At 45.5% G+C, this 27,185-nt stretch overlaps 1 protein-coding gene across 1 annotated transcript in view; it reads left to right on the top strand.

Annotated features, from left to right (window-relative positions):
• The window catches only part of SLCO3A1 (solute carrier organic anion transporter family member 3A1), a 144,204-nt gene extending 119,577 nt beyond the window's left edge, over positions 1-24,627 (top strand). The window contains exons 5-10 of the mRNA XM_075714394.1: positions 8,628-8,792; positions 10,788-10,986; positions 11,899-12,037; positions 16,450-16,625; positions 19,757-19,821; positions 24,248-24,627. Coding sequence (XP_075570509.1) covers positions 8,628-8,792; positions 10,788-10,986; positions 11,899-12,037; positions 16,450-16,625; positions 19,757-19,821; positions 24,248-24,627 — 1,124 coding nt within the window. The remainder of the gene's footprint in view (positions 1-8,627; positions 8,793-10,787; positions 10,987-11,898; positions 12,038-16,449; positions 16,626-19,756; positions 19,822-24,247) is intronic.
• Positions 24,628-27,185: the final 2,558 nt, after the last annotated feature.

Below are 27,185 nucleotides of genomic sequence, written 5' to 3'. Positions count from 1 at the left end.
ATGGACCTGGCGCTAATTAAGGTCAGCTAAGGATCCATCGTTTTGTAGGAGAGTGTGGGCAGATATCCTTTCTGTGGGCTGCACTGGAAAATCCTTCATGTAAGAGGGTGGTTCTGTAGCACTGGTGGTTGCTTCCCACTCGCTGTCACTGTGGCAGAGTGGGTTTCATTACTGCCTAATGCATTTTGATAAGTGAGGACAAAACCACTTACTCCTTGTGCAGTCTCCTTAATTGGGAGTTGAATGAGGTGCAGGTGGGAAGGAAAAAGAGACTTTGGGGAAAAAAGTGTTTTCTTAAATATAAAAATGCCTTGAATAGTTGATTTGGTTGTTCATTAAGGGAGGGTCAAAGATGTGAAATTTTGACTTGATGAGAAAATTAAAAAGAAAGGTAAAGGGATACATTGTTTGAAAATTTGTCAGTAAAATTAATTTCTTCATTCTTTCGTCCTTGTCGTAAGGATTTTGTCAGGTTTGAGGAATGGGCTTTTCCCATGGTACATCTATCTGGATAATTCTGTGGCTTTTGTCATGGACTCATCAGAGCATCTGTTTCTGGCCACTGAGTTTTTTGAATGGGCACTGGAAATTTTTGTGGGTTTTCATATGGAGAAGTGAAAGAATATGGCGTGTCCCTGCTGTACGGAGGGGCAGCAGTTCTGCCTGAGGATGGTGCTGAGCAAGCTGAGTTTCTTGCTCACAGGGAGGCCATGGGGGGCTTGCTAGAGCATCTATTGCTCATTGAAGTAGAGAAATTAAAAAGTATTGATTGCATCAGGAGGCACCACAGTCTCCCACATTAGCCTTCTCATCGCAGGTAACTGCATTTCGAATCAGTCGGTATTCCAAAAGCCTTGTTGTAGATGGACTTTGAGATATAATTTACATCACATCAAATAAGACAGGGAATGACCTTTTTAGTTATGCCTTTGAAGCTGTCATAGATGACACGGTGTTGGTAGCTGACATCTCCTTTCAAGTCCCTTGCCACTATTGTCACAGCTGGAACGTGGTCAAGAGTCGTGTTTGCTGTTCAGACACGACACAAGGGAAGGCAAGCGTGCCTCACTCATTCCTGATGGGCAGTGTTTAAGGCGGTGGGTTGAATCTTAGTGTGTATATACATTATTTTGCCAGCAGTTGAAATATATGTATTCTTATGTGGCAGGACCTAGTATCCTTAATCTGTTTGTTGATTGTGTAAAGTTTCCTTTGGGGAAAGTTAGACTGTTAGCCTTTTTCCTAGGATAAAAAGGACTGGTAATTATATACAGAGGTTATAAAACATATGTGCATGCATAGTCATGTCTTCTGTCCTATCATGGGTTTTGGGGTTTGCATGTATTTGTGAAGCTGAACGGCAGAAGAGGTACCTGTATATGGGGTTGTGGGTGGAAATGCTCATTGGGGTTTGTGTGGCCGTAACGCTTGACTTCTTTTTAGTAAGTGTTGTCTCTGCAGCTCAGTCCTGGGCAGGTGTGTGCCGGGCATAAGTCCATGTCTGCATGGAGGTGTGGGTTGTTCATCTCTTGTGCACAGTGTGGGGAGGAAGAGTTGTTTCTCTGGACTGATTGTGCGACCACACTGTGTATCAACAGTGCATCCTTAGAGGCTGAACTGAAGCTCCTTTTTGGCTACTGAAGGGTTAGGATTATTTTTTATTTTATGTTATTTTTTTTCAAGCCTTGCAGTGGCTGTTGCAAGTGAGTGGACATGGCAGGAGAGGAAGCAAGGTGGTGTCAGTGGGAGACATGCTCCCAGCTGGGTCACGGCTGTCAGCTAGCGACATGGCATGGCTGGCACGTGGGAGGATGCTCGAGACGCTACAAGATCTGCCGAAAGACAGCAAGATGCAGGGCTGGGTGAGATTCCTTGCCTGTCTCTAGCCTTAGCACACAGAAAAGCTAGGACTAATATAAAAGCAACCTGCTCAAAGTGTCGAGAAGTCTTTTACATCTTTATCAAGGTCTCAACAGGAGGGAGGGCCCAGCTTTTGGGAAGCCACGGCATCTCTTCCTGTGGGGCATTTTCATGCCAGGAAAAGAAGCATCCTTACGGGGAGCTTCAAACTTGAAACGAAAACCATGCCTCTGAACAGCACAAGCTAAAGAGGCAATCAAAGGCGGCAGAGGCGGCGCGCAGCTGCCACAGCAGCTCTGCACAGGTCATAGTGGCTTGGGCAAGAAAGCTTTGGGACAGTCCTGGGAGGTGCTTACCATTGCTAAACTGGCATATGAATGCCGCATCGCTTTACCTGATTAGTATTTCAGTTAAGCAACACAAATCCATTTGGGAGCACAGGGAAGTGAAGGATTAATAGCAGGGAGAGGATGGATAAATGCTGCCATTGCTCTTTGCTCTCGGCTGGCAGCCTGGCAGGGTTGTTCCAGCCCTGCACTCTCCGTATCGTCTGTGAAAGCACTTCAGGCGTGGGCTGTGGCAGTCCTTCCTGTCCTGGGGGCACAGCTTTGCTTTCCTACCTCTGGTCTGCCTTGGGGACCTCTCTGCTATTCAGGGCTGGAGACGATGCTCGGCTCTGTCAGGGCACCTGTGCCCTCTGCTCGTGTCTGTCCGGCATCTGCCCTCTCACTCAGTGTTAACATGCTGCCTCTAACCCACCACCTGCTCCAGGACGTGCTTGGAAATATTTTGTTAATTTTTTTTTTTTTTTTTTTCATACAGAAGTGTCACTTCTACTGAATTGAGCGGTCAGTTCTGATGAAATTTGGTTTCAAAATGCTTCCTTGGGTTTATCTTTAACACCTCTGAAACATTCTGCTCTAAATGCATTTTGTTTTGCAATGTTTTAAACCAGAAATTCATTACATTCTGCCTGTCTGCCTAGTGAGAGAGATTAAAAACCTAAAAGGATTGAAATTGATATGGAATCCTTCAGGTTTGGAGAGAGAAGCTCATTCACAAGGAATTAAGAGAAAACTCACTGTGGAATTAAATTAATTTCAAAACTGCAAATTCCCTAGCTTTGGAAACATTTTGGTTTCTGTCCAGCTTCATTTCCAAGAGTGTAGGAGAGCTGGGATGTACAGCTGACAGCTGTCTTGTCTTCTGTTCGGTTCCTTCCTGCTCTGTGTACCAATCTGCTGAATACCTAGAGAGGGAGCTGCTCTGAATCCTGGATTTCTCTCCCCAAAAGTTCTCTCTGGGAGCAGACATGTAGTGCTGGGCCAGAAGCTCCCAGCTATCCAGGTGGGTCCTGGGCCGTGGAGACCCTGTAATCCTCCGTGGGAGTTCATAGGATTGAGCAGGATTAATGGCTAACATGAGTGGTTTTAAACTCATGACTCTAACAAGTGACAGTGACAACCTTTTGCAGAGGGCTCCATCTGTACCTTAATTCATGGCCAAAGCGGTGAGTCTTCGGCCCAGATCTAGACGGGTACCAAGACCTTAATGCCTTCTTGGATTTGGGTCTTGGCTCCCTACCAAAATCTGAAAGGCTTGCTGAGAAATCCTAATCTTGGTAAGGGGATGGCAGGTGATCATAAAAGGCCCCACATCAGGTCCCGTCAGTCTCCGAGTTTCCTTTGGCTTGGATTTCATGAAGGTGCAGGCTTTGTTGGCAGGTTCTTCTTGGCTGTTTCAGAGCCAGCATCCTTGTTATCAGAAGCTTTGATTAATTCAGAAAGACCTTCATCCTGCACGCTTCAGGGCAGAAGCTGAGCAGCAGCTGAGGTCAGGCAGAGCGTGTCTGTCTCCGAAAAGATACTGTGCCTTGCCATGACCTCCATGACGCAGGTGAGGGAGGTTTATGTCCCCCTCTGAAATCGAGCAAAGGTCATTGCTGGAGGCAAGATGATAGACTAGAAGGACCTGCTTTCCATGCATGAGAACGTTAACTGTTGCTTCAAGCTTGTATCTGTCAAGAAGCCTCTTTGACATAGGTGTCATCCTTTTTCTTCGTATCCATTGTGATACTAATTTTGCCAAAGCCCTGTGGACTTCAGCATATTAAACTCACCTGAGATATCTTCAGCTCCTCTTGCCTTACTCCATCTTCTCTTTTATAAGAGCTGCCTCGTTCCAGGAGGTATTTTCTTCTTGCTGCCTGCACTATTTTCTTCATCCCTTATTCCTCAAGCCACGTGGAGATTTTGCCCTTTGTTTTCTATTCAGATCTGAGGCTTGCTGCCTACGTTGCTACTAGAAAGTAGTATTTTGGCTCAACGCTACATTTCGTCTTTCCCTCACCACACTGTCCTAGGTGGACTGGGCTGTAAACCTCCCTCTAATTTATTACTTTGCTTTTTGTGTTCCTCATCTTTACTGCAAATTGAAAACATGTCTCTGTAGGGTGCTCCAACTGGAAAAAGGGGCCTTGATGATTGTAATGTTCCAAACAATTCATTTCAAGCACCAACGTGATGATTATAGTTTGTCGTTTCTGGAGAGTAGTTAAACCTCATGTAATGAGGTTGCCAATTATCCCCGATACTCCCTGATGTTTAGTGACAAATCAAAGCTACTTGGTGTACGTAAGTGTGTTTGCTTGTCAAGCCCGTGGCCTGTTACCCACAGCTGGCCCCACAGCAGGAGATAGGGAGGATGCTTGATGCCTTGGCACAGATGTTGCTTGGGGTGTTAAAAGGTGGGAAGTCAAGGGAATGGCAGGGGTATTGGAGAGCTTTGGGACATCCTCCTGGGTCCCTTCCAACCTGTGGATGATCCTATGACCAACACTGCATGTGGATGGTCTGAAGAGTTGGGTTTTAAGTACTTCAGCAGTGAAAAGAGGCTGAGGTTTCTTGTTCTTCTCAGTGTATCTTGCCATGGCAATAAGAATTGCCTTTCTGCCGTCGTTTCTGTAGCATATTGGGTGCACTGGGATAAGAATGTTAAATGAGCTGGTCCTTCTGAGTGTGGGAGGGTGAGTCTTTCTGTGCCGTGTCTGATATAGCTCGTGGGTTCTCCAAGTAGATTTTTGAGATTCTTTTGAATCTAAAAGACCTTCCCCTTTTCCCATTTGGTGAATGGGCTTCAACCTCAGTTTTATAGCTCCAAAGTGCTGCTACAAAGTGTTCAGCTAACCTTTGGGCCAACAAGGTGCAGGGTAACGTTTATCATGACTTTTGCTGGGATTGGTTCCAGTGAAGAAGCACCATGCTGTTGTGTTCCCCAGGGCTTTACTGTCCCCCGTCAGACATTTTCCATTCCCCCTTCATACCCAGCACCATATGCCAGGCAGCTGAAAGCACATCACTCTAGTCTATAGAGAGATTTTTAAACTTCACTGCTGACTTTTAGTCTTGTTCCCAGAGGTATTTCACCCCAAGAACTGAGACAGATAAGGCAGCAGCAGGTGTCAAATGATTCATCTTAATAGGTGGCAGTAGCAAGATGAAAGGATATTAATTTCTATGGGGAGCCTCCTGTCATTTCCCTTAGAAAATGAAAGGGAATGAGCTGGCCCTGGCTGAGGCCATGGTGGAGGCTGCCAGGCATTGCCTGTGTTGCTTCTGCACTCTTTGTACTGGGTTTTGTGTTATACCCTCCAGCTGGTACAGAGCCCTGTTGCAGTAGATGGTGGTCAAACACGCAGTGGAGGACAGGATCTGTCCCTGAAAGCTCACACCCGGACAGAGAGGAGGAGAAGCAATGATGCAGTGATGGGACTTGTAGCCCAACACTGCCAGGCAAGGCAGTCACGAGGGCCACTTCTCATGTGTGAGATGGTGCAATAACTGCAAAATTTTTGCTGTCCTTCCTTAAGTATATATAGGCATTTCCATGGTGCTCCTCAGTAGAGTAATCAAGATGCTTTAGAAGTACAGACAGTAGTGGCAATGATAGAGTGGTGCGTAAATAATTACATTTCTATGCACTGCAGACCTGCTGCATTTGGAGTGAGAAAGCAGTTAACTGAGAGCTGGATGGGGTGTGTAAAAAAATTTTTTTTAAAAAAAAAACAAACCCCAACCCCATACAACGCTACAGGCTTGGGGAGGAGTGGCTGGAAAGCTGCCTGGCCGAAAAGGATCTGGGGGTGTTGGTAGATCGCCGGCTGAACATGAGCCAGCAGTGTGCCCAGGTGGCCAAGAAGGCCAACAGCATCCTGGCTTGTATCAGGAATAGTGTGGCCAGCAGGAGCAGGGAGGTGATTGTCCCCCTGTACTTGGCGCTGGTGAGGCCGCACCTCGAATACTGTGTCCAGTTTTGGGCCCCTCAATACAAGAAGGACATTGAGGTGCTGGAGCGTGTTCAGAGAAGTGCAACAAGGCTGGTGAAGGGTCTGGAGCACAGGTCTTATGAGGAGCGGCTGAGGGAACTGGGGTTGTTTAGCCTGAAGAAGAGGAGGCTGAGGGGAGACCTTATCGCTCCCTACAACTACCTGAAAGGAGGTTGTAGTGAGGTGGGTGTTGGTCTCTTCTCCCAAGTAGCTAGCGATAGGACGAGAGGAAATGGGCTCAAGCTGCGCCAGGGGAGGTTTAGACTGGAAATTAGGAAAAATTTCTTTATGGAAAGGGTGGTCAAGCATTGGAACAGGCTGCCCAGAGAGGTGGTGGAGTCACCATCCCTGGAAGTGTTCAAAAAACGGGTAGATGTGGCACTTCGGGATATGGTTTAGTCTAGTCTACCCTTGATTGGTTTAGGTGGGCTTGGTAGTGTAGGTTAATGGTTGGACTGGATGATCTTAAAGGTCTTTTCCAACCTAGACAATTCTATGATTCTATGATTCTAAGTATGAAGGATGGATTTTGACCTTGGTAATGCATGATTCTTTGGTACCAGCCTTGCCAACTTCAGAAATAAACGTCCATGATCTTTAACTCCCTCCTCCAAAAGATAGGCTGCCATTGTTACTATTTGGTGGATAAAGTTAGATAGACCTTTGTGTCTTTGCATTTGAATTGGCACAAAGCTACATCTCGAGGAATCCATTAATCTCAAACAGACTGAACTCCAGAGGCACAACAGGCATTAATACCTTAAATATGGCTTTCCAAGCTCAGTGCTGCCAAGTCCACCTTTGCATTTTCCTTCCTATTCCTGGCAAGAAGAGGATATTCTGTAGGTGGGCACCAAAGAACTGAAGGAGGCAGCAGGTGGTTTCTGAGCTCTATCCACATCTGAATCCCCTCACCCCCATTCCTCCCTCGCAGTATTTTTTTTCTCTTCCCCTCCCGCCCCCGTTCTACTAAAAAATACTATGCCTCCTGCACCTTCGTTATGTTCAGCAAATCCTCAGGAAGCAAGAATTTTATACAGCATGAAAAAACATTTGTGATATAAAGAGGCCAGAAACTGTGGTGTGGCCCCTTCCAAAAAGGTTGGATCAAACCTAATTATAACCCTTTTTTTTTCCCTCCCCAAAGAAAGAACGAAGGGGACCCAAGGAGACCCTTGACAAAGAGCTGTGCATTTACTTGCTGAGGCCAGTGCAATTAGATTTTGCACCAGAAAAAGCCCTAAGGGAAAACAGAAGCCAACATCAGAGAAATCTGTCATCTGCCAGACCCTGGTACACCATAGGGCATGTGGGGGATGGATTTTCAAAATGCAAATGGGGGTCCATTGAGGCTTCAGTACACTTCAGCGAGGTAATTTTCAAACTTAATGATTTTCACATTTAATTCAGGGAGAAATTAGTCATCAGGTATTGAGACAAAGCAAGGCTCTCTTCTGTGCTGGGATGCTCTCCTCTTCAAGCTGTGTTATCTCGGCAATAATTAAAATGTTCGCTGAAGTAGAAAATGTGCTATCTGATTCATTAGCCAGATTTCCCTTTGTAAGGTAACTCGTGTTTGCTTATCTGAAATAGAGACGGCCTTGGAGAAGGGGCCTCTGGACGCTAATGATTCGGGAGGGAGGAGCAAGGGATCATGAAACTAAAGCAAGTGTCTGTGCATCTTACACAGTGAATAGCTCAGTGTGTCCTCTTTCACCGTTACAGCCACCAAGGCCGGTAGGGTCTGCATGGAAGGCGTTGCTTGGCTGGTGAAGCTGTGGTTTATGGGAACACACAGGCTGACATGCCTGGGACAGGCATGAGGTCTCTTATGCCCATGGTGGTTGTGGCCCCGGGCTGGGCAGGAGAATTTCAGCTTGCACCCAAATGTGCTGCAAGAAGGTGTCCCTCAGCAAGCGAGCTGGTGTTACGTGGGAGTAAGAAAATGAAGCAAATCTGGATGGCAGGAGAAGGAAAGGCCAAGTGTGAGCTGTGTTAGCTTGCGTCTGAAACCTTGCAAGAATTTGTGCAGTGCCGAGTACAGTACTCATGACACTGATCGGCTGGCTCAGTGTTGTTCATGGAGGGCAGGTAGGGAAAGGAGGAGAAAGAGAATACTAGGTTTTGATTGACCTTCATATGGGGGAAACAAAAGCAATATTGGAAAACACTGATCCTTCAGAATTTCAAAATCATCTGTAAGATGTAAACATAATGACAGGTGACTTCTTTTTGCATGCTCCTCGTATCTGAATCTTCAGATGACACTGTTCTGGTGTTTCAGTTTGTTCTGGTGTTGCCACATTTCAACCAGCTTGTCTGTGCCGAATAGAAAATACTCCTGATTTTAAGTGAGTTTTTCCTGTGGGAGAGCAGCAAGGCACCTCCAGCACTTCAAGTAGAGCCTACAACAAAAACACCTCTCCCTTTTCCTCTCTTCTAGTGATCCCCAAAGTAACTAAGCACCTGCTCTCCAATCCCGTCTTCACCTGTATCATCCTGGCAGCCTGCATGGAGATCGCAGTGGTGGCTGGTTTCGCCGCCTTCCTGGGAAAGTACCTGGAGCAGCAGTTCAACCTCACCACCTCGTCTGCCAACCAGCTCCTGGGTGAGTAACCACAGGGGCCACCAGCTCTCCAGAGTCCAGAGGCATTTAGAAGTATTCAGCAAGGCTGGTAACCGCAACCATGCTCACCAGTTAGGCTGCTCAGAAAGTGGCTTGCCCAACGTCTAGAAATGTGTCCGTGAGTGGGAGGGCTGGGCTCCAGCTGTGCCTTGGCTGCGGAGCCCAGAGCAGACCTCCAGCACCCTTCCTCCTTGAGTGCGCTCTCCACTGCAGCCCGCCGCAGTCACTTCCCCTATAGCTAAGCCCATTTTCTGAGAAGTGGTGTGATACAGCCAGGATATGAAAGTCTGTGATGGCCCTGAAGTACAGCAGAAATCCCAACTAAACTGGGCTGTTTGTTTGCCCAAGACTGCAGTTGCTCACCGAACAACAGGGCTGCCTGTTGAACTGCTTGTCTGATGGTTCAGCTATCCCAGAGTTCTCCAGCCCATCTCCATTTGGGTTAGGAAGCCCAGTTTCTCCTGCTATTCCCTCCTTTCCCCTTGGACTGGAAATGATAGGATTGCAACGAGCAGTTCAAACAGCCGAGCTAGTGCGGCTTGGTTGTCTTTCAAATGCCCCTTCTCCCTGACCATGCTATGCTGCCGTGGTTTCCCATATATATATATATTTCTCAATGTTCATTCGTTCCCTGTCAGGATAGTGCCGTGCAGGCAGGATCTTCATTTATTTTCTCCTGCTGCTCATTCCGAAGCAGGGCCAGCGATTTGTTTATGACAGCCATTCTCTCAGCAGCACCCAATTAAGATATCTATGAGGTGATCTTGGATGATCTGCAACCACAGCTTGCCAGATGGGCAGCTGGCAGTGATCTGTCAAAAACTGGGACATCATGAAATGGATGGATCTTAATATCAAAATAAGGAGTTTGCAAGCTGCTTTCCTGACAGTTATTTATTTTCCCATTGAGTTCACTGTCATCTTCTGGTTTTGGTCTGGTTTTCCAAAAGAAACAATCCCCTGCAGTCAATCTTGCATCCCCCAGCAACACAGGAACTCACTGTTGAGTTTTAATAGGTTTTGACAGAAGGGCAGAGGTCTCGAAGATGTTAGGGTCTTCCATCTTTCCTGAAAATTAAAGGTTTGGCAAAGGAAAGCAACTTCACTGTTGACCCACTGGGAGAAGGAAAACCACTACACTGTCTGATGGGGGATGCCTGGCCAGTCAGCATGTGTGTACAGCTGGGTGGTCAGCAAAGAGGGAATCACCTTGTGGGCCAGAGCATGTCCTGTCTCTGACCTACCAGAGACAGGAAAGGAGACTTTGATACTTCCACGGTCCTCACAACAACTTGTCTAATTTAAACAAAGTTGCTGCCAGATTTCGCAGGTGGCATTTGTGGCAATCCAGAAATGCCAGGATTTGGATGCACTTCTAAGCTTAGCCCAGGTAGGTACGGTCTGGAGTATAACTGGCAGCAAAAGGATAGAAGTGAACCCAGACAAGCTTAGTGTGATAATGCCTTTCTGTGCCTGGAAAGTGAGTCACTTCTGGCAGTGATTTTGCATCTCACAGTTTAAGATGATTCTTTAAGGGAGGCTTCATAATTTCAAATGCGACTATTGCCTAATCTCTGAAGATCAGACTGCTGTGAACTATACCAAGCAGGGCTCATCCAAAGCCTCTAGACACCTCAGAAAATTCTTGACTTTATTTGTCTGCCAACTGTTGCAGGAAGCATTAGAGATGCTGCTGCTTAGGTTAGGGTGGGCCAATCTCATCAATTTTGGCATCTCCCTCCACTACAGATGAGAACGGGAAGAAGATCCCCGTTCCTCTGTGCAAGGCGGCATACCTGTTTGCATCCATGCCTCTCTTTTTGGGCAACCCCAGCTTGGTGCTACTCCAGCAGTTGGTCATTGCAAGGTTTCCCCATGCTAGCACACAGATTTCTCTGCTGTAAAGTAAAAAGCTGCAATAGTGTGGTTCACTGAGCCTCACTCGCACTTCTTGCTAACTGATTTTTCCTCTTGCAGGGATGACAGCAATCCCATGCGCATGTCTGGGCATATTCCTGGGTGGCCTCTTGGTGAAGAAGCTCAGCCTGTCTGCTCTGGGAGCCATCAGGATGGCCATGCTGGTGAACCTGGTGTCCACAGCTTGCTACGTGTCTTTTCTGTTCCTGGGATGCGACACAGGACCTGTGGCAGGGGTTACTGTTCCCTATGGAAACAAGTGAGTCCCCAGAGAGTTTCAGGGTCTCACGCAGCCTTACCAACATAAATGCCATGTTGTTGTCCTTGACGGGCAGCCTTCAGGCAATGCTGGCCCTTAGACAACCATATAGAGCAAACATACAGAAGGCAATGTTGTATAGGGCTCTTATTTTGGGAGGTTTTCATGCCACTCATTGCTGTGAGAACTGAATACCTGTAGCTGACAATGGAGTTTTACTAAAATTGTTCAAACTGAATCAAAAGGTGCCAGACCTGATTCTACACCCATGGCCACCTACAGAGCATTGGGTCCACTGCACCGTCTGGTTTCTCCTGTCAGCGAGGGACATGCCCTGCTTTGTACATTTATCTAAGTGCCTGAGGGGAATTTGTAGAACCAGGTTTTAGATGCCTGGAAGTTCAGATATGGTGAGGAGAGAGTATGCGTGGCTGGAGGCCCATTTTGATGGGAGAAGAGAGGCACATGGTGCCCTGTACCATTCACAAGACCTGGAGAGAGTTATTCTGTATTTTCTTTTCTGGTGCTCCTCAGTATACAGTGGCGACTCTGTAGGAGATGACTTCAGGCTCTCAGCTCCTCACAGTCACTGTTCTAGAAAAATGCAGAGCAATCTCCGCAGCATATCTGTGGGTTTCCTCGGGGCTTCTTTTTGGGGTAACAAGACAGCCCAAGCCTCGCCTTAGATTCCCTGTTGCAGAGGGATAGTGGCCATGGCATTTCTGTCCCCACGGAGAGGCTGTAGCCTGGATTTCTTAAAGCTGGGACCCAGCTAGCCTGCTCACTGCTTTTTGTAATTTGTTTGCCTTAACTAACCCCGTTCAAAGCAATCTTTGCATGGCACTGGTTGGAAAAGCTGGCTGATATCATTACACTCGTGGCTCATATAATTTCTTTCTGTTTCTCTTACAGCTCCACTCCAACCTCATCTCTGGACCCATATTCCCCCTGCAATAACAACTGTGAATGCCAAACTGATTCCTTCACTCCAGTCTGTGGGGCAGACGGGGTCACATACTTATCTGCCTGCTTTGCTGGCTGCAGCAGCACGGTGAGTGGGCTTTCCTCAGGACCTCCTGCCTGTAGGAAAGATTCTGTGAGCGCGAATGCGTGAGGTTGGTGTCTATCTTGTAGAGTAGCTCATTTAAAGCCAGCAGTGGTTACACCCCCAAAAGCTAACCTCATACCTCAGATGGGCCTGAGCCACTGTTGTTTTTCACTTTGTTGCATAAATGCCCGCTAACTCTGACAGCAGTGTGTCAGGGTCACCCATAGAGCAGGATGGGATTTCCCATCATCATACTCCGGGTCTTTCTCCTCAGCACGGAAGCAAAGGAACACGAGAGGAGATCTGCACGGTTGTCCACCGGCAGAACTCAGATCCTCCGCAAGAGCTCGCTAGCCTGGGCTGTGGGACCACCTTCTCTTTTCTCCTGCAGCCCCCCATCTTCCTGCTTCTCCACCTGCCTGTGTTCACCCTGCCCAATCCTTTTATTCTTTTTCCTCTTGTTCTTTTCCTGAATCTGGTTCCTAGACACATATGACCAGATCCTGGTTTTATTCACCCTTGTTTAAGCTTTCCTTTCACTCCTCTCGCTTCTCTCTCTTCCTCTGCTTTGCTCTGAGGCAGCAGCAAGAGCAGTTGTCAAGGGAGCAGAGACTCCATCCAAAGACATTCTGCATTTTTCAGTTCTCCATATCTAAGAGTTTATTTTCTTTAGAAAACTCTTAAAGACCAAACCATCTCCATGTAAAGAAGATGTGGGGAATTTTTAACAATATCTTAAAAGCCTGCTTTTCTTTTTTTTTGGCTGCTGAAATGCTAGTGTCTTCTGGGTTACACTGAAAATGAGTGCCTGCTGCTCCTGTGGGGGGGAACTGGTGGGGTTCATGCAGTCCTTGCTCCCTGCCCAGGGCCGTGCCAGACATGGTGACCGCTGCCACACCGCCTGTGTGGAGCCCATGGGAGGTCAGCCTGGTCGCAGTGACAGTTCATGGCTGCAGGGACATCAGTGCTCACCACATACAGTTATCCCTCCACAGCTTCATCCTTCCTTTTTGGGGAGATATCAACCTCCCTTCCTGCCCTAAAGAGACAAACCGCCTACACATGGTGGCGAGCAGAGGTGCAGGCTTGCTGCTAGCAAGTGCAGCCGCATGGCCCAGATAACCTGGGAGCTCGTCCTGCTTAAACCCCTTCTCTCCTCAATTCCCATTCCAGCCTCGGAGGCATAGGCATCCCTTTGAAATATCACAGTTTCAAGGTGCTTTCAGCAACCCCACAAGGGACTCCATGGATGTGTGGCACATGCAAAGGTGTTGCCTCCTGCCCTCTTCCTCCTCCCAACAAGAGACAAGTCAACACCTGGGGCGGCAACGTCATTTTAACAATGAAGACAGCTTGTACAGGGCACACAGAATAGTGTCTCGCCAGTTCACCGAGCCCTTAGGAAGAATACAGCTGGTGTGGTCTGTGGTTGGAGTGCCGGAGTGACCTCCTCGCTGTGTGGTTCAGGGCAAAGCTCTGGCTCCTCTGGAAAGAGCACAGTAATGAAAATTCAGCTCTGCCCCTTCAGTCTGCAGCTGCCTGACCTCATGCTCTGCCAAGAGCAAACCTCTGAGCAAAAAAGTCGCTCTCCCTCACCCTCTCTTTTACTCATTCTTTCTTATTTTGCCTTTTCATCATCATCTTGGGGTTCTTTTCATTGCTTTGTTTTGTGGGGTTTTTTGCAGTAACGTTTTGAACACAAATTAGTGAAGCAATAGCATCCTCTGGAAAGGGCATTATCAGGAATTATGGACCAGCTTGGCCATGCAATGGCCCTGAGACAAAGCCAAATTGCCAAACCAGGTTTTAAACCCATAATCCAGGTAATGACCTGTCTAGAGGGTCTTGTGAATGTTATATGCTTGTGATGAGCCAAGGGTTGCTTTTTACTGGGACATAAAATTCTCTGAATGCTTTATTTAACTTTACTGCATTGGACGTTTCTGACTGCCTCTCTCCACTTTTCCTCTGTGAACAATTTCTAAAAGCAATGAGTAGCTCAGTTCTTTCTTTTTCATTTCTTCTCTCTTACTGAGCTGGTTGCAGAGGCGCACCTATCCAAAAAGCCATAGGAGTATCGTGCTGACAGGCAGAGATCTGGCACCCTCAGGAATTTCTTTTTCAAGCTGTTCCTGGGAGTGACCCTTGCATACGAAGCCTTTGACCATGCATCTTGTTTGTTTTGATGCCATTGCTTCTCTCAGTATCCCCTTTTGGCTTGGAGACACATGAATTCCAGCCTGGCATTACCGTGCTGGCATCTCACAGCTTTGCACTGAAGTACCAGCCTGTCCCTTCCCTGTCAGAGCCAGGGTTTAAAAAAATGAGTAATTAAAAACATGGGTAATTTGTATAGATAATTACTCCAAACTCAGGGTGCTGTTAAAGGTGCATATTCTGCATCTGTGCAGCTTCACATGCACACAGAAGATCTAGGTGTGCAAGCTGGTGAGCAGTGGAAGGCTGTGATAATGTGTGGTTGAATGCAGTGGGGTTGCAGACAAGGGAATCTATAGCAATTTGGCACAGGTAGCAAAAAGTTGACTTTCCACAGGACAGAGGTGAAACTCCATATTTGATGTTTCCTTGTTTGATGTCTGTGAGTTGTATAGCGTGTCAGTAATAAAAGATCAAAGATCTCCTAGGTAAGGCTGAGATGCAGCACTAAGCAAGCATGTGTAGTTGGTACAAACTACTTGCAACTACTTTGGGCTAGCACCTTGGTGCAAAATGGTCAAAAAAGCAGTTTGAGGGGCAAAGTTTCAGGCAGTGGAGGTGGGGTCCTGCCTCATGGTTTGTTCACCAGGTATAAAATCACACCAATGGGAGGAGAATCTGCCCCACCATTGCCAGAAACAGGTGCTTTCTCTCCATTGATAGGAGCCCGTGGGAGATAAGCAGCCAGTTCTGCATGTTTGCTGTGATGGGAGTTTTGTCCCAGGGTATTTCAATGCAGGTGTGTACTTTCCTGGATTTAGATGGGTTTTAATCCACAGGGCTGTGTCCAGGCTGGTTGTTAGCAGTGCACTGCAGTAAGAGCCAGGAACTACAAATTCCTGTGGTCTCTGCAAACGCCACTGCAGTGGTGCTAATTGTCACCATCTCAAAGGCTTCGGGTGGCAGCTTCTAACTCACAGCACAGGAATTTGTTATATTAATTATTGCTTGCCAGCCAGAAAGGCACCTGCATGTCTACTCCAGCTCTCCTGAAGTTCTGCACTGCGGTCTCTCTTGCCCTCTGTGCACTTATTTGGAAGAAAATCATTTGACTCCTATGCAGAAGAAAGAGATTGGTGTCAGAAAGGCTGGAGTAGTATCCCTGCGGATCCTTATCTTTGGAGGCAGTGAACCAGAAAGTGTGCTTTTGTATGGTCCTAAGGGGACCCCAGCGGAAAAGCAAAGGAATTTCTGCTTGAACGTGGTAGAGGGTAAGGGGAGGAGATATAGCTGGTTTTCAATATGTTTTATTTTACGGCATTACTCCTCTTACAAACATGTGACCTGCAAACCCAGCGGGCTGATAAAGACAAGCCATGAATCATTTATGATTGTTTCGTTCTGTATTCATTAAGGGATTTCTTGGTAGTATTGTGTGCCTTAATTGCACTGACATCCCCCACTCACAAATTCAGGAGGGTGAGCTGGAAAATAAGAAAAAAAAGTCCCTAAATCTGACTGGCAGACAAAGCTTCTTTTCACATCCTGCACTTGCTGGAGAGATCAAAGAAAAATGCAGTCGTTTCGCCCTCCTTCTGATCACATATTGATAAAGTTTATCTCGCCTGACTTTAGCTTTTAGCTCAACACAAATCCCTCTGAACCAGATGTCATTTACTAGCCCTGTAGTGCACTTGAGTCCAGCAGTGTCTGTGCTGCCAAGCTGTGGTAGTTCAGCTCTTGGTGAGCTGCAGCACCCATCATGGGTGGCTCCTTCCCAGGATTCAGGGTGCTGGAAGCAGGCACCGAACTCGCAGTCAACAACAGGGCTGCAGATTTACCTGCTTTTAATGTACTTCAGTTTAATTGCAACAGCCAAGAGGATGGAGGTAAATAAGAAAGTAATTAGAACCATAATTTGGGGATCTTCCTTGTCACAGGGACACAGATCGTTTCTTTATTCTCCTCCAAAGGGGTATAACTTGGTAATAATTTTGTCGCAGTGACATTTATGGGACAGACTTGAGAGGAGCGAAAGAAAAGAAACAAGCCAAGGGACGGCTTTCCCTTGCTGGTAGCATGCGTCAGAGCTGATGTGCTTCTGAAGCCATTTCCCAAACCCCCTCAAATAAGCACTTAGGAGTTACTTAACTGACCATTAGAGCATTCAGAGTTGTTGTTGGCAAGCCCTCGTTACAGAGGGTGGGTGGTGGGGACCTCAGCTTTCTCTTCCCCTGAACCCCTGTGCTCCTCCACAGAACCTCAGTGGATGTTCGTGCCTCACCTCAGTCCCTGCCGAAAATGCCACCGTTGTTCCCGGCAAATGCCCCAGTCCCGGCTGTGAAGAGGCCTTCTTGACATTCCTCTGCGTGATGTGCGTTTGCAGCATGATCGGGGCCATGGCGCAGACGCCATCAGTCATCATACTCATCAGGTAGGACCGCTGCCGGGAAGACGCGATGAGCTCTCTGGGGGCTGCTCTTGGGCTGGGAGCAGGGCTGGGGGGACCGATGGGTACCGCTGAGAGTCCTGCACAGCTCCTGGCCTCTGCCTTTTTGGCTGCATGTCCCCATATCAATTACTTTGGCTTAAGCGGAGGTTCAGTGCATCAGAAAATCCTCCTCTAACTAAGCACTCCCTGGTGGAGACACCTTGAAAGAGCTGCCCATATTTGCAAAAGATTTTGAACCTCCTCAGCAAATGAGGAGCTGTGGGCACAGGATTTCTCATACTGCCTTTACGTGCAGGCAGGAGTTGGGGATGCAAAAGCCTGAGCAGTCCTGCCTGGATTTCAGCCCCGTTGTTTCAAGTGTTAATTAAACAATTTTCTCTCTAAGTCACTGTTTCGCTTGGTAGCACCCGGTTTGTCCGTGGCATGGCCTCACTGAGTTCAGTGCCTACAGTACTGGCCTGCTAGAGAGAATACAGGAATTGCTTGAGTACAGCTTTGGTAAAATGGGAAGTGAGGAGGGACTGGGCTTGCAAACAGAGAAGATCCCTGCAGGGATGCTGCAAAGAAAGGCGGCAGGCTGGGATTTGCATGGGAAGGGAAATACGGATGTGCAGCTTCCAGTCCAGGCAGTAAGGTCGTTACAACTGCGTCAAGAAAGGGGCAGAATTGCAGCCCCATGTTCTCAACACATCATGCCTTAATAAGATACCTTTAGAGATGGCCTGGAGATCTTAGAAACCACGGAAAAATGAAAGGCTGCAGCAAAAGCTAGTTTTGGTCCATACCCCCCTGGCTAGAGTTTAACTTCTCTCACCCTGGACCAAGTCCAAGAACAGAAGGAGCTGGAAAGTCTGAAGGACATCTCTGAGTTGAGCCAATATGAATAGGTGGGCAAAAGTAGCTTATTCAAATAACTGACCTTGTGTTATTTCCAGACACACGGAACACTTCACCTTATGATATACGTATATATCTAAGCCCAGGTTTATCCAGAATTACTTATCTGTCCGGGCTGTCACTTACTGAGAATAATAACCAGAGGCATAAATAGCAGATCCATTCTGCTGCCTGGAAAATTCCAATAAAATTCAATCAATAAGGTCTGTATTAGAAACACAGTGTTGAGTGGATCTTGGACAGAATAGCTCTGTGAGGGCATGTCTCCCTGCAGGATACAAAATGAGATATTCCACCTACTAGTTCGTTTCTCTCTTTGCATCTACGGTAGCTAAAGGGAAATCAAATTTCTCATGATAAATAGTGTGGCAAAAGTAATTTGAAGTTTGAAGAGTTCTTTGTTCAAGGGAGCTGCCAGCACCTGTAGGATCCTCAATGGAGACGTCTTGGTGTCGACTTCAAATGAGATAAGCCAGTCGCTAGCCAGGAAAAAGAATTCAAGGCAATAAGAAAAGCAAAGGGAATATTAAAAACATTCAGCTCATAGCTGTAGGAAATAAACAATTCACACATCCAAATTAGTAACTACGCTCCCCTCAGAATCGCTGATAGCTACTAAAATGTACGGGGAAGAGCTGTTCACCGTGTACCAACTCATACTCTCTTACAACTGCCGTCTTGGATTGCTAAAAGTTTTGGTGTATGAGTGTGTCCTTGGTGTCCATGGCAGTGACAAGTGGCATCGGCATCTCCTATGGTTAATTTAAAAATGAACTTCAGTGTCTACAAGTTAGATCTCTTGTGAAGGCAAGTCATTTGTTCACTGCTGTGGTCAGTGAGAAAAGGAGATGTCTCTAGGTGGCAACTTTTATTTTGCCCTAAAGTATGGGCATTGACTTTGGTCTTAAATACAAAAAAGTGGATGGAAGGACACCACCACTGATTAAAAACCCACTGTGAATATTTCACATGATAATCCATTTTTTTCCATAAAATAAACTTTAATACTCCTGTTTCCTTCACTTCCCACCCAACTGTAGAATTCTATTTGAGCCAAGCCATTAACCACTGGAACATTTTCCAAGGGTAGGTATTTGCTGGCATAAAGGCTTTATATTGAGCCTGGGCATCTGCCTGAAAACTCTGCTGAAATTCATCCAGAGGTTACAGGCTTCATGCAGGAGTCATGGTATGGTGTTACGTGGCCTGTGTAATGTGTGAGGTGAGGGCAGGTGATCACAATGGTCTTCTCTTAACTTAAAACCTATTGCTGTTTCTGGCTGTTTTATCGGTATTGTCTGATGCCCCTCCAGTGTATTTATACAGAGAACCACCACTGCCACCATGGATGCCACTAGCAGTGCTGCATGCAGACCTCTGGAAGGAGCTAATGGAAGAGGCAGCCGAGGCCTTTAAAGTTCCCCTGTGTGATGAATCTGTTCATATGGGGATCACTGTCCTGCTTTCCCAGCCTTTATATACTGTGGGAAATAAAATGCTATTATAAGACTTAAGGCCAAATTAATGATTTCTGAAATCCCAAAGGCTTTGCTGAGCCTGCCCCAAGAGGATGACTTTAGCCAGTAGCATCCTTGAGCTAAGCGAATTAGAAAGCCATGAATTATTTTTTAAAGCACCTTTGAAGGATAACACTAATGCAATAGAGTGGCTTGTGTTCATAGCAAAAGGCAGTGCAACCGCTGTCTTCCCAGCATAAAAAAAATTTGCATGCTAAACTCACACCCATGAAAACTGGTCGTCTTGAGCACTTCCTCACTGGCAGGCTTGATTTAACAGGCTGACTGAGCCTTTTGGTCCATCATCCTCCCTTCCCTCTCTTGTTCCCAGTAGTCTGGGAAGTTTCAGAACAAAATGTTCTCTCTCCCTCCAATTCTCAACATCTGGAGCCTTGAAAGCATGATGGGGAGCTTGTAAATGATGATTTACTGGGATGGGAATTTCATTTTTCCCCATCCAATGACAAGATTAGCTGTTGTTATTAATGACTTAGCTAAATTCCTGAACCTGTCACCGATGCAATTACTTTTGGGGCTGTAGGCAGTTCAGGCAAAGGGAGAAGAAAAACCCCATTAATGACTTTTTGAAGAGGTGGTGGTGGCATCCTGGCTGACAGCACAGAATGGCCACAGGGTGTGTTAATCAAAGCAGAACAACAAGAACTGATTTCGCTCGCTCTCTCCCCCTCCTCCCTACAGGACCGTGAGCCCCGAACTCAAGTCTTACGCTTTGGGGGTGCTTTTCCTGCTTCTCCGTTTGCTAGGTAGGTACAAAAATTTCATGTCCTTCTCTCCCATCCTTTCCTCCCTCGTGGAAAACTGTATTTTTAACACGCAAAAGTTGATTTCTACTCCATGCAGTGCTGTGGTTGTCATGAGTGGGCCTGACACAACAGGGTCTGAGCCCTCTCTATGAAGGGTATCGCATCAAGGCTCCTGACGGCATTTTTCCTGCCATTTGAATTGTGCTAATGGAAGAAAATGCAGTGTTGCATGAGAAATGACCATTTCTGCCATGGTCCCACGCAACCAGTTACTCTTCTGCAGCTGTTATTAATATGTCATCAGCTTGCAGAATTACTGCTGAATTGCATATTGCTGAAGTAGAGGGATCTGTATTTTCATCCTCCTTTGGGGGCCGGGACCTGTGTTACATGCTGTGTTTGTCCTTTCCTTCGGGTGTCTCGGAAAGGGAAACAGTGAAATAAGACAGGCTGGGTCCTTGTGTCCTCCTGTGAGTTAATATTCCATTAAAACGCATATGGCTGTTCCTCTGGACCAGTATGTGCTTCTCATGTATGAATTAAAAAAGAACGCACTAGGCTGTTACTCACCTGCTTCTTGTTTCTGGGTGGAGGGTTTTTTCCTCTTTTGAAGAGATGGCTCTTACTTTAAAGCTCCTGTTTTTCAGCTCATTAATCTCAATGATTCAGGGCAAAATCCTCCCTGGTCCATCATTGTGTGGGTCCCTCTCATGCATGGGATTTCTGCGTGTTGTGGGGGTGGAATTTACTTTTTTTTAGCAGGGCACAGGCAGTACCTTCCCTCCATGACCCCTCCAGGTCTCAAAGGAATGAGCTGGAGAGTAAAATGCCATCTCCTAGGCTACAGCAAGACCAAAAAGTAGGGAAGTAAGGGACCAAAAATCCCACAGTATCTTGAATTACTGTGAATAAGTGACCTCATTTATTTACTTATTTTTTGTAATACCTTATTCCCCATTAGCTGAAAGGGAAATGGTGGTCCCAGACTGGTTTACGATAAAACAAACCAGTTGGATTTTCATTGCTTTTGATGAAGTAGCTGCAGTCATACAGAAAGCTCCATCAAGTGATCTTATCCAGAGCTCAGAGAACTCAAAGGGAAGCTTCTGGGTTGATTTGAGTCATCTCTGCTTCAAGCCTTGCAAAGATGGCATTTTCTTTAGCTGTTGGGGCTGCTATTGGGTTTTGGCCTGTCTTCAGCTCTCACTGGCTGAATGCAGCGTCAGCAGGCAAGTGTGTGAGGAGGATGGCTGTGGGCTGTTGGTTCCAAAGGAAAAAGTACTTAAGGGGGAGATTTTCTCCCTTTTCTTTTTTCCTTTCAGAAGAGAGAAACCTCCTGAGATAGCAGCATCTTGAATTCCTCTAAACCCAGGCTCAGACATGTATGCTTAAGTTGAATAGAATTTTTTTTCCTTCCAGTAAGAAGCCATAGTAAGAATTTAAACTCAAATCTTTATATGTTGCTCTGTCACTAAGGAATTCCCATGAAATAAGACAATACATCCTGAAGCATATCAGCAATGTAGCTTGAACCCATAGAAAATGAAGAGAAGGATACTTTTCTATATGAGCAAGGGTATCCAAATTTTGCCCTTAACAACCTGAGGTTTGAGAATAGCTTTACTGATTTATTTTAAAAGCTTTTCAGTTCACCTTTAAGCTTTGACTTAAGAAGAGAGTGATAATAGCTGCTTCTTGAACCAAAGGAGAGTATTAAATATAGGAAGTATGAGACCCAGAGGTGCAATCGTAGCTAATAGATTTCAGTAAGACAGAAGCAGCTTTTTTACACAGCCCTACAGTTTCTACAGTGAAATACATATATATAGCAGAAACTTTTGCAACCCTTTGCAGTAAGAGGTAAAACATGATTGAATCTCTTTAATATTCACTGTAATAACATGAAACACGACTGAATTCTCACGGTATCCTCCTGGATGTATTATCCTGTTCCATAGGAATTCTGCTATGAGAGGGCAGCATAACAGTGTCTTCATATAAAAGTGTTACTGCAGTTTCTCAGAGAAGAGTGTAAAGCAATGCTGTTGGAGCCAAAGGTTTGGAATGAAAATGTCTGGAATGGCAAAGAGTTTTGGACTTGTAGGATCCTGAATGCATCCTTTCTGGATAGTGTTCACCATGCATGCTAGCAAAGCCTCCGCTTACTGGGGCACTTCCTTTGTTTTTCCTATGAGTCCATGTTGTTTGCCTCTCTTCTTCCAACGTGACAAAAACACAGCGTTGCTCTCTCAGGAGGACTTTCCAGTCTGCAGTGCAGCCCCTCAACTCCCTAGCCTCAGAGGGTCTAGGCACTGAGTTGTTCTTGTGAGTCTCTTGTCCTCTCCTCTGGTAAAAACAACCTGAAACACTCATTAGTTCCTAGAAGTTTTTCATATATTTCTCTTTGAGGTTTCCACATCCATGCCTGCATTCACACAGGTGTAGCTTTGGAGTTCAATGAAACAGGTCCTTCCTCAAGTCTAATGCGGAGTAATTTCCAGGCCAAATTATCATGAAAATCTGGAAAGCCAGCTGAAGCCAGCAGATGGGGATGATAGCTCTCTCTGAAGCTCAGCCTATGCATCTCCAAAGCTTTTTATCAACATCTCTCAGCATGGTAACAAGGAGGGCTCACACCTCAAAATGATGATCCAAATGCAGTTTTCTCTTAGTCCAGAAAGCGTGCAGCTCCTGCCTCCTCGGTCACTGCCACGTCTGGATGTTACCCCCTCAGGTGGCATCCAGCGCCAGGGCAGGAGCCCAGATGAATATTTAAATTCCAGGTTGAGTGTGTGGTTGTCCACAGGTTTTTAAAAAAAGCATCTTTTAACTTAGAAGCAGAACCAGCCCCGTGTGGAATTTCCAGTCATGGAAATGACAAACAGGGAGCTGGCGCTGACATTTTTTCCAAAACATAACCAGTTTTTTGTGATGACTGGAACTAGCATTTCTAACAAAAAGATTGGTCTTGCTTTTGTATCATCTGTTTTTATTCACTACATTTGTGCTATTAATGACTGGTTAAAATGAGTACCAAAAGCCCATATAGCCTTTCTTAACTCCTGCATTTATTAACATATAAGGAAGATCAAACAAAATCTGCAGAGCTCTAGTCACCTACAAAGTGAAATAAAGAGATCTCGGTTACCGCAGGAAACAGCGAAGACAACCAATTTATTTGTAGTCTTAGGATATATGTCATGAATGTCACTATTTTGTTCCTGACAGGCTGAAGGAAGGTATCTTTTTTAAGCCTGGAAATCCAGGTTAATGATGAAACTGGATCCAAGATTAAACACGTCTCTGTCTAGAAACTGCAGTCCTTGTGGTTTTTGTCTACACATTTATTTATAGAGTCTCAGGCATCACAGCGTCAGCGAATGGAGTGATACTGTTGAGGGTGTGTTGTGCCTACCTGCTGCTCGGTTTCAGTAGATACGATGCTCTCCTTTGCTTGCTGTCTTAACCTACAGCAATGATTTTATCGGTAGGGTTTTTTCCCAGGGTTTATCTGCTTCCAGCGTCCCCCCATAAATATAGCCGAAGGAAGAGAAGTGGTTTACATGTGTAGAACATCCACATTTTCTTCTGAGTGCCACACACTCGGTGCACGTGTGCTGGCTGGGGAGTGCAAAGCTGGAACGTGGATGTCCTAACCACTGTCAGGGTAATGTGAAACAGGGGGCCTCTACAATATCCCTGTAGAATGGGGACAAGTAGAGAAGGAAAACATTGCTTTTATTAGTTAAATGAGATTGGAGTGATTACTTTGTTTTAAGATTGCAGCTCTGCTGCAAACTATGATTGAGAAACACTCATCAGTAGTTAGCTGCAGTGGCTGTGGGAGAATCCTGCTGTGATATGTAATGGTGCACTGAAATTTTCCCTTCTTTTCAGATTTAATCTTTGGCATCTGTTAGAGGCCATTGTTTATTTTCCTTAGACCTGAAGAAAACCTTATTCTGTGCCCGGGAAAGGTCCAAAATTAGACCTCAGTGCCCCAGCTGATTTCAGGCTCTGAACTGGAGTCCTATGGCATCCTTCAGGTGAACAACCCGGAGCACAGAATTACCAATGTCTAAACAGAGAGCAAGCTGCAAGGCTCTCCTCCTCCTCTTTCATTTACCCCTCCACTCAGTCTCATTAGGCAAATGAGAAGCTTAATAAAAGCCACTTAAACTTGAGTAAAATCCTTCCTGCATGTTGATATCAGCAGGAATCTCTTCCGTAGACATTGAGTCCGAGGTAAAAGCTCATCCACAGACTTTGTTTAAGTTGATTTAGAACTTAAAAAATCAGAATCACAGGCTGCATCTAGGACTTTTAAACTTGATAAAGTATCCTCTCTTTCCATTCACTGCAATCACATCTTCTCTCTTTATCATAAGGATCATAAAAGCATGATTTGTCTCTCTTGTTTTGACAGGTTTTATCCCACCTCCACTGATCTTTGGGGCTGGAATTGACTCCACGTGTCTGTTTTGGAGCACGTTCTGTGGCGAGCAAGGAGCCTGCGCGCTGTATGACAACGTGGTCTATAGATACCTGTATGTTAGTATTGCTATAGCCCTGAAGTCTTTTGCATTCATCTTATATACAACCACCTGGCAGTGCTTGAGGAAAAACTATAAAAGATACATCAAGAACCACGAAGGTGGTCTCAGCACTAGTGAGTTTTTTGCCTCTACTCTCACCCTAGACAATCTGGGGCGGGACTCGGTGCCCCAAAATCAATCACATAGGACAAAATTTATCTATAACCTTGAAGATCATGAGTGGTGTGAAAATATGGAGTCTGTTTTATAGTGACTGTGGAGGGGTGAACTATATTAATAATACAAGGGTCCTTTTTAATACAAACAAGAAGAGAGCACGAGTGAAAAAACACAACTGCAAAACAGCAATGGCAACACAGGAAACTTTTGTCTTTTTCTCAAAGTCAGACCCAGCCAGGATTCTTGAGAACAGCATCTTTTAATGGGATCACTTGTGACATCCTGCGGGGTGATGGAGAAAGCAGGGAGCCGCTGTGGCTGGGTACCAGCCCCTTTGATGACAGTGCGTGCTTCCAAGAAGGGCATCTGCAGAGGTTCGTCAGAGAGCTCGGCAAACGGACAGGCTTGGGCGTGAGGCATAGAGAAAGCAAGGTGATAACGGCAATGCCGGAATAGGCGTTTGCGGTTACAAATGGGGTCCCAGGGATACGTGGAGCCCCACAGCGTGGGCTGAAGGGTTAGCTGGTCTGGGTGCTGGTAAACGCGCTGCGCTCTGTGATGGCAAAGAGGGAGCGGTGCTGGAGTTATTCCACCAGTCGCACTCTGTCACCAGCCACGAGTCCGTGATAAATACCTTGAAAGCTGCTGGAAACCTTCCAGGTGGCGAGCAATGCTGTCAGAGGTATCAGAGTCCTCCCAGCCGAGGCTTATTCGCAGATCGCAGCTTTGTGGTTGTCTGTGAATAGCTGTGCTCAGATCTCTCAAACCCAGTAAAGTTCAAGACATTTGCTCACACTTGCCAAACGTGCTGTCATTTTTAAAGGGGGATGAATTCCAAATACTTGTCTGTGTAGTCCTCTGATAAGATTTTTTAAAAAATTATTTTCAAATCTATGTTAACCCTTAAATCACTGACACTTTTCCATAGGGAGGATTTATTTATGCTAGTTTGGGGAAGGATCCTGTTTCATTCACCCAAACATAATGTGACTCAAGGGGTTTGTTTAATCCTCTGCGTTTTTTATCCATACGCCTTCATTCTAATATGCTACCAAGCCAATGAAGACACATAATATGTTTTTAAAAAAGAGAACGAATGCACTGTGTCTCTATAAAAACAATTGTCAGTTGGAAAATTATAGATAATATGATGATTTACATAATATAGTTTTTTCATATTCTATGTGACTCAGTGAATACATATATATATATGGAGGGGCTGTTTACGTTCTCTCCAGTTTTTAAAGATATATATATATATATATATAATTTGCAATCTAGAAATTGTGTGGTGGATGTTTTCTTCAAAGTAAGTGTGCGTGTGTGTGTGTACAAGATGAAAGGAATACCGACCTTAGTCTTGCAACCCTCACAATTGATTTTTTTTTTCACCTGAGAAATTCCACTGACTTCAGTGGAAGCCATATGAGGAAGGTGGAATAACCTCCCCTCCTGGAGGCCACGTTTTGCCCTTAGATGTGCAGATAGTGTTCCTATGGAAGGCTGGGTTACGGGAGCAGAGGCTGGCCAGCACTGAGCACCTCTGAAATTTTCATTCAGATCCTCAAGAGGCACCCGTGCAGGAGCAGATTTGGCTTTGCTTTTGCAATGCAGTCTTATCTAAGCCTGCAAAAATCATGGGGAAGCTTTCATCTGATTTCAAGAAGCATTGGGTCAGGCTTATTTTGCATGCATATTTTTATTTTCCGAAACATTCCTGCTGGGAAGCAATACAATTTGGTTGTATTTGAGGAGTTTTCCCCAGGAACCAGACCCATTTCCAATGGACTAAATGTCAGAAGGGTTTTAAGGGTTAGCATCATAATCAAAAAGCTCCTTTTTTTGTTTGTATTTGAAGCTGTTGTGAACTTGCAGATGTTTAGAGAAGTAACCTGGCATGTTGAACCAAATGCTGGATGTCACTTCCATGCAGCTGGTGGAGGGGCTGATCTTCCCCAAGTCCTTGTCCATTGCTGGCAGTGGACACCCCAGAGTTGGCACAATTACAGAGGGTTTATAACTTGCTACTCATGTTCAGCACCTTTTTAGCAGACTTTGCTCTTAGCTAGGCATTGAAACATGGGTGTCGGGTATCAAACTGCTTCCACTTGACTGACTTCACATGTGTGTTTGTAATTTATGCACAGCATTATATGTTCAGCAACAAGGGCAAAAAAAAAAAGGGTGTATCAAATAAACTCCACTGTGCCAAATATTCAACAAATATTGTAACTGCAGATATTTGATTCTTGGTTTTCAGCCATGTTAAGAATCACTTGATTAATGAAGGAGTTTAAGGAAAAAAAATAAGTTATTAAGCTATGCAGTGCCATTGTTATGTTGGGTGGTAAATGATGCTTTTTAGACCATTAGATTGGTTTAGTATATCCTGTCTGCTAAAACAGAGATACTGCATCCATAAAACAATGAATTTAAAAAAGGCACAGGGTGCATAACTGTCTCATAAAATATGTATAATTGTCAAGTATAAGCCTTTGAAATCATTCTGTACAGTTCTCTTCATTCTGAAAATTTATTACTTAGACTGCTGTCTTTTCAAATGTTAGCTCATAATTTTATGCTATACACACACATTCAGACTCAAACACAAATGTCGCAGAATAGAACCTTTCTAAAAGCCTGATTGCT

This window comes from Pelecanus crispus, chromosome 7 (genome assembly GCF_030463565.1).
Source record: "Pelecanus crispus isolate bPelCri1 chromosome 7, bPelCri1.pri, whole genome shotgun sequence".
NCBI lineage: Eukaryota > Metazoa > Chordata > Aves > Pelecaniformes > Pelecanidae > Pelecanus > Pelecanus crispus.
Note: the sequence above shows the minus strand (reverse complement) of the source record. Positions and strands in the feature narration are given on the sequence as shown.